This window comes from Alligator sinensis, unplaced genomic scaffold (genome assembly GCF_000455745.1).
Source record: "Alligator sinensis unplaced genomic scaffold, ASM45574v1 scaffold779_1, whole genome shotgun sequence".
NCBI lineage: Eukaryota > Metazoa > Chordata > Crocodylia > Alligatoridae > Alligator > Alligator sinensis.
Window position 1 is genome coordinate 225,965 of NW_005843170.1, and position 7,348 is coordinate 233,312.

Consider the following 7,348-nt stretch of genomic DNA (forward strand, 5'->3'; position numbering starts at 1 on the left):
GTGCCCAGGTTCGGGGCATGCATGGCTCCCAGACAATGGGGGTGAGGGGCCAGCCACACCCCCGGCCCTTACCGCAGGGAGCCTCTCCAAGGAGGCACCCTGGGGCCAGCACCCTGTTGCACTGCCACTGTGCCCCAAGCATGCCCCTGTTGCGCATGCCATAGGAAGTGTGCAATGAGCTGTTTGTGCAAGTGAAGGGGTGCCCCAGCCACTACACCCTGCTGATGATGATCCTGCTGGGGGCCCAAACACACCTGAACTCCTGTTTCAGGACTAGGAGCTATGACGGCACAGGGGGCAAGCATGGCCTGCCCTACGACTTCTGCCACCACCTCGAGGGCTACCTACTGCAGCGCTACGTGTCCCTTTCCCTGGCCGCCGAGGAGATTGCTGCTAGGATCAATGTGTTCCTCGGTGCATGAGAGGCCCATGCCGGCCCAGACGCAGGGACACGGCCTGGTCAATAAGGTTCTGACCTATGTCCCACCTCCCTGTGTGCTGTAGGGGGAACCCGGGGGCAGGTGAGTGGGGTCAGCAAGGCAAGGAGCGGGGGCAGGGCCCACCCTCCAGTGCAGGACTTACCATGGGTCCAAGGCTGGCGGTTCGCTGCAGGGCTCCCCATGCCAGGTGGGGTCTGGCTCTACCCGGTGTCTGTGGCCTGCGGTGGCCCCAGGGAGGAACTGGTGCTGCTGGCAGCTGGTGGTGGTGTGACTGGCCGCTCCTCATGGACGGCTGTGGGGTGGGGCTGAGGCTGTCACTGGCGAGGGCTTCCTGGGCTGCCAGTGGGCACAGCAGCGAGGGAGGAGTGCAGGGCAGGGCACTGGAGGCCCAAGATCTCCTTCCCTGGTGACTAGTCACCAGAGGTATCAGGGTGGGATGTGGGCGTGGCCCCCCAGGGCGCCAAAATGCAGGGTCCTGGGGGCCTCCACTGGACTTGCGATTGAGGCCGGTCACAACCACCCACTGGAACCACAGGGCCTTGGCCTTCACACAGCGCTGCCACGCTGACCAGGAGTTGCCCTGCGTCCACATCCCAGCTGCTAGGACTTTGTAAACGTGGGTGTTACGGCGCCTGCTCTGGATGAACTGCCTCTAGACATCGTCCCCACCCCAGACTGCCACAAAAGCATGCAGCTCCTCCTAGGTCCAGTTTGCTTCCCTGGGGCTGCGGATGGGTGGGCGCACGTGGGCAGGGCCAGGGCTGGACACGGGGAAGGTGGTGGACATCACCCCCATACCAGTGGACTGGGCCCCTGCGCAGCTGACCCTGTGTGGTCAGCCCTGGAGGGCTGGCAGCAGCACCCCCAACAAGGGCACAGCCAGGGAGTCGCAGCTGCACAGGCAAGACGCTTCACCATGGTCCTGCAAAGAGAGAGAGGCAGGGAGTGAGCAGCAGGAGGCAACAGGTGCTGGCCCTGGTGGGATCGTAGAGCTGGGCAAAGGGTGTTGCAAAGGGTTGCAGTTTGCTACACTCATCTGGGGCTAGGCAGCAGCTCTGGAATGGGACAGACCCCCAGTGAACACAGCCGGTGGGCTGTCCAGGAAGGCACATGGGGTCTGCTGTGATCCAGCAGTGAGCACAGGGCTCCTGCAGTATACGCTCCACAAAACAAAATGGCCACACACTTTCATACCCTGCGTCTAGGGGCTGCCAGAGCAGAGCCCAGCCCAGCAACAAGGAGAGGGAGCAGGATCAGGGCTCCAGCTGGCTGCCTAGTGACTGGACAGACCCAGCTGAGAAGCTCCTGTGATACTGCACATTAACACGTCTGCACGTACATTACTGCACATTAACCCGGGTGTAAAATTTGATACCTGTATCATACAGGTATCAAATTTACACCCACATTGCCACAATGTGCCATTTTTAATGTGCACGAAATCCACACCTGTAGATGCATGCCCATAATACGTATTAATTGTACTTAGCTGACTCTAAGGATTCATTTCAAATGATTTCTCTTTAAGACCAGACTTATTTTGGGAATCCCTTGTCCAACCAATCCCAGTTTAGTCCACTGATCCTACCCTGAACTCCCACGGAGCACAACGAATGCCAAGACAATCTGAGCAAGCATACGATTTTAGAGGCCTTAGAATAAATAGCTGGTGACTGGACTGGAAGCAAGACTTAGACTTAATCCTAACAGAACTGTGTGTTCTAACCAGGCACTCTACTACACGTGGGCTGTAGCTGCTCAAAGTCAACAGTTCCCAAAGCACCCTTCATGGCCCTGTAATCTAACAGAGTGGGCACCAAACTCAAAACCCTCAGTGCTCAATTCAAAGCTCCAGCATAGACTCTCTGAATGCCTCTACATATATCACTTGAACCTTCTGGGCCTCTAGTCTCCAGTAGGAGTTTTATCCTATCCACTGCCACTTCAGTCATGTTTCTACCTGGGATGGGCATGAAAATCCTTTGGTAGATCCATTGCAATTCGTAAGCTCTCTAGAACTGCCCATTACATGCATGCATAAGGGTCTCCAATCACTACAGCAATACAAATAGAAGTAATGCATCAAAAACATCAAACCTGAGCTTTAAGGGCATTTATACACATACTTTTTCATCCCGTGACGTGCCAGAGATCCACTGCTTCAGAGCTCTAAACGTGAGCTGACGCACTCCGTGTAGTTGTATTAGCGGTGAAATGCACATCAGCGCAGAAAATGACAACAGTGAGCTTTTGAACTAAAGCACCTCCAATGTATTTTAGCTCAAAAGCACACTACTGTCATTTTCTCAGTACTGACGCGCATTTCGCTCCTTATACAACTGTAAGTGTTGCGTGCCGGGCTCTTTTCAAAGCACCCAGCGCTGCAGTGCTTACATGTGTAAAAATGCCCTAAAAGGATTCAAGGCAGGATAATATCTCAGGAGAGTAAAATGGGGCTGCAGTTTTCATAACCTTTTGGGGACAGTAGCTCTTTCACACAGAAAATGTAGTATTAAATCATTATGCCAAGCTACCAAGAGTTAACAGTTAAACATGTTACTCAACAATAAAAACAATTCCAGATTGTGTGCACAACTTCCTTTTTTTTCAGGAGTCTCTGAATCTCTGTACTTCATTGGTTCTTATACTTCCAGCAAGTCATTACTTTTGTAACAGTAGCACCCAGAGATCTCAGATCAGAGACACATTGCGTTCAGAGCTGCAGTTATAAATAGAGAAGAATTTTTTTGGGTGGTATCTTTTGTGGGAAAGACTATATTCCAACCATACAGTTGGCCCAATAAAAGGTATCACACACAAAAATCCTTGTCTCTTACATATTCCCTGGACCATCACAACTATAATATCACTCTAATACTACTAGTTATAGATAGCAAGAGACTGCCTGCCTCAGTGTTTGCAGAATAATAGTTAAGACACGATTCCTTCTTGCTTCAAATATAAATGTGGGAAATCAAGGCTTAATGAGTGGCTTAAGTGAATCCATGGCAGAGCTGGGAATGGGGCACTGACCTGCCAAGGTCTAGTCAACAGCCTTCACTATGAAACCATCTTCTCTCAGCTTGAATATTTCAGGAGGATTTGGTTGATTTAGTAACTTGGAGGCTTTCACCATAAACAAGGATAAAGGGAAAACGAACACAGGGCCCATATCCCCAAAAGCGCAGATCTATACACCAGGATGAGCCCCTTTTTTCACCAAGTATAGGAATTCAAATACATCTGCGTCAGAGGAATTTACTGCCTGACACACAGAGGGAGGACACGAATTCTGAGTTTGAGGCTACAAGGGAACACAATGTCACCAAGTCAGACCTCCTAGGTGATGCCAGCCAAAGAACTTCACTTTATTATGGGCCATGTTTAGAAAGCCTATTTTTGACCCTACCCATGTAACAACTTTCTCCACAAGGCGGGAGGGGGGGGAGGGGAGGGCAGGTTGGGGAAAGGGGGAAGGAACATAACTGCCTAAAAACGGCACGTTTCTGAATAACTGTGCATCAAAACCCCCAAGGTAAATGCAATCATATTGACAAAATAGCACTGTTACTGGTACAGCTCGATTCACGTGTGCAGGGAATTTTGCTCGGAAGGGCACAAAACAGCTGTGTCAATATAAAGGCCTCCAAACTAGAAATATTCTGCCAATATACTACAGCAGTATTTCTAACCTGGTAAAATGTTCTTAGCATAGGTCCTCATGTCTGTAATGTGCTTGCAGGACTGGGGCTTAAATTATATGTATATCAGTCTGAGAGAATAATTTTATGCATATGCATAAAATAATTGTATTTATTTATACATATACATAAATCACTTGGATGGATTCACACCTGGGATTGCTGATAAGCACTCTGTATGGTGTTTCTTTGTAAAGATGTCATCCACTTCAAGCCTAGTCTCTTTAAAAAAAGCAAGTTAGAAGCCACCTTAGAAGCTTGACCTGGCCAAAGTGCCCCAGCCTCTACCTCCCCTGTGCAAAATGGAGTGTATTTTCTACCTAGGAGGACTTGGACAATCTTTGAATTCTCCTCAGCCTGATGAAGGGTATATGTGCCTGAAAGTTTGCAAAGAAACACATTTTTTTGCTACTATTTAGTTGGTCTAATAAAAGATATCACCTCTGAGCCAAGAGTTTTGTGTACTTGTTAAACTTATCTAGTTCTAAAGTAACACTTCCCACCTTATATTGATTGTGTCCGTCTCTTTCTTGTTGCTGTGCAAAAAGCCCACAAAAAAGGGGAAGCTTTACCGCTGGAAAACAGTGAAACCGACCATGCAAAATTCTCCTGCACAGAAAATCTGAGCAAAGAAACAAAACATGTCCCTCCCCAGACCCCAAACCCCTTTCACCTACAGGAATCTTCTACCTGAATCCTATCAATGCTTACACACACTTTACTGCTGAAACTTCCTTAGCCTGAAGAAGGGTTTTTGAAACCGAAAGCTTGCTTAATAATTATTTTCCAACTATTTGGGTTGGTCTAATAAAAGATATCAGATTCACCCAAGGAACCTTGTCTGCCTACACACATTTTACTCACTTATCTAAAGCCATTGAACACAATGGGGCTGCTCTCCCTGCAGACCACAGTCTGCTGATTCAGGGCGTTAGCTGTAATTTTGCAGAAGTACTCATTTGCCTCTCTCCGCACAGTTCCCTTCCCCCACTCTCCTGCTTCCCTTATCTTTTGAATCCAAATCACTCTATTTGATAGCTTGCTCTTTATATGGCTTTTCTGGGAAAAAATGTTAGACTAATTAAATCAGAGATGCATGCATCTCTACCCTGCATTCTTCCTGGCTTCAAAGTAACACTAAGTAATCTCTTGCAGAAATAGTATGGCTACAATTTTCAGTCATGGACTAGGGCCCTCACTGTGCTTGCCATTACAGATAAAGAACAGAGACATGGTCCCTACCCCAAAGAGCTACTAACTAAGAGTAAGAGACAACAGGTGAACAGTCCAGTGTGGTGCTAGCTGATGCAAGACATCCAGGCAATTTTTTAAGTTCACGGTATCTCTTTAAAAATAAAAATGTCTCTCTTTTTTCCCCTATTTTTTAAAAACACTTTTGGGTACTGTGTAGATAATAAACATCTCACTAAACCTGTTAGCAGAACCAATGTGCTGATTAACTGCACAATCTCATGGATAGAGTTCACAGTCTCCCCTCCAGACCCCCATTGCTGCTGTCCTCCCTGTGCAACTTACTCTTTCACCAGCTCAGGCCTGATTTTGGACGCTTATCTCCCCAGGAGGACCTTTCACAACACTGATTCCTGAGAAATCCCCATACACAACACCCTTGTAAAAGATGTAAACTACATAATCAAAGGCTCTGATCTTAGAAGTGTTTAGCGGGGGGGGGGGGGGGGGGGGGGTGGGTGGTCATGATGGCATCACTGGAAATTAATAAAGCAAGTAAGAAATTAGATCTAGTACAAACAGGAGTCAATTAGAGGACTCTTAGGCCTGGGTTATGGAGGGGTCAATCTAGTGATGGCAATGGTTCCCTCTGGCCTAGTAGACTGTGAATCTAAGTGCACACCTGCAGGAGTTACAAGGCCTTAGCCTCTAACCCAGGGGTGGGCAAAATGCGGCCCAGGGTCCAGATGCGGCCCGCCAAACCATTTTATCTGGCCCGCGGGGCCCCTGAAAAATTTAGAAAATTCGTATTTATCTGCCCCTGGCTGCCTATCATGCAGCCCTCGATGGCTTGCCAAAACTCAGTAAGCAGCCCTCCATCCGAAATAATTGCCTGCCCCTGCTCTAACCCATGCCAACGGGCACCAATTCAGCCAGACTCTGCCAACCTTCATTCACCTTTACCAAAACACTCAGTGGGATTAACCCCGCTGCTCTACAAAGCAACCCAAATCACACCACACAGCCCCAGGGCATCAGTGCTACCTGGCAAAGCCAACGTAACCATGTAAACTCCTACCCCAAACCAGCCTGAATTAACTAAACGCATCTCCTACCTGCAAAACCACCCCCATAAATCCAACCCCTTAATCAACTTCACAAAGCAACCCAACGCTCCCAAATCCAGTTTCCCCACAAGCCAGTTGGCCAACAGCCCTTACCCACCACCCAGTCAAACCAAGCAAACCCCCCTCCACGAACACTGCTGGTCACCCACCCGTCTCCTGCGCCCCATGGCCCCCACAACCTCCTCGTACCTTGTAATCCTGCACCACCTCCTCCAGGGGGACGACGCTGTGGTGCTTGTGGCTCCGCGACTCCCTGCACACCACACAGATGGCCTGCTCATCCACCTCGCAGAAGAGCTTGAGGGGCTCCTGGTGCTTCTCGCACAGGGCCCGTCCCTCCAGTGCCCCGGGCGCCACGGCCGCCGCTCCCCCGGGCCCCCGGGGGGCCGGCACCACGAGCCGCTGGGGGTGCGGGTGCATCTGCCGGATGATCTGCACCATGTTGGCCAGCTGCAGGTTGGGCCGGAAACTCCTCTGAGGGAAGGTCTTGCGGCACTGGGGGCACGTGAAGGCCTGGGGGCGTCGAGGCCTGGGCAGCAGCAGGGGTCCAGGTGGTGGTGGAGGTGGGGGCGCCTGCTCTTCTTCCTCCTCCTCCTCCTCCTCCTCTTCCTCCACCTCCACCTCCAGGTCTTCCTCCTCCATCACGTCCTCGTCGTAGTCGTCGTCTCCGAAGAACAGCTCGGCGCCCACATCCTCCTCCCACATGTCGTCCTCGCCCGCGTCTTCCCACAGGTCGGCGTCCTCATCTTCCTCGCTCCACATGTCGTCTTCCTCTTCTTCCTCCTCCTCCTCCTCCTCCTGGTCCAGCTCGTCCTCGTCCAGCTCATCCTCCTCGTCCAGCTCGTCGTCCTCCAGCTCCTCGCCCATGCCCACGTCGCCTGCGGGCGCC

At 50.6% G+C, this 7,348-nt stretch overlaps 2 protein-coding genes across 3 annotated transcripts in view; both read right to left on the bottom strand.

The window, feature by feature from the left end:
* Positions 1 to 1,266, bottom strand: part of LOC102372119 — a 2,433-nt gene extending 1,167 nt beyond the window's left edge. The window contains exon 1 of the mRNA XM_006037785.3: positions 583 to 1,266. Within this exon, the coding sequence (XP_006037847.1) occupies positions 583 to 1,032 (450 nt within the window). The 5' untranslated portion in view covers positions 1,033 to 1,266. The remainder of the gene's footprint in view (positions 1 to 582) is intronic.
* Positions 1 to 7,342, bottom strand: part of TRIM41 (tripartite motif containing 41) — a 21,727-nt gene extending 14,385 nt beyond the window's left edge. For both annotated transcript variants that reach the window (XM_025194201.1, XM_014526843.1), the window contains exon 1: positions 6,649 to 7,342. In XM_025194201.1, the coding sequence (XP_025049986.1) occupies positions 6,649 to 7,326 (678 nt within the window). In that variant the 5' untranslated portion in view covers positions 7,327 to 7,342. The remainder of the gene's footprint in view (positions 1 to 6,648) is intronic.
* Between the last annotated feature and the right edge of the window lie 6 nt (positions 7,343 to 7,348).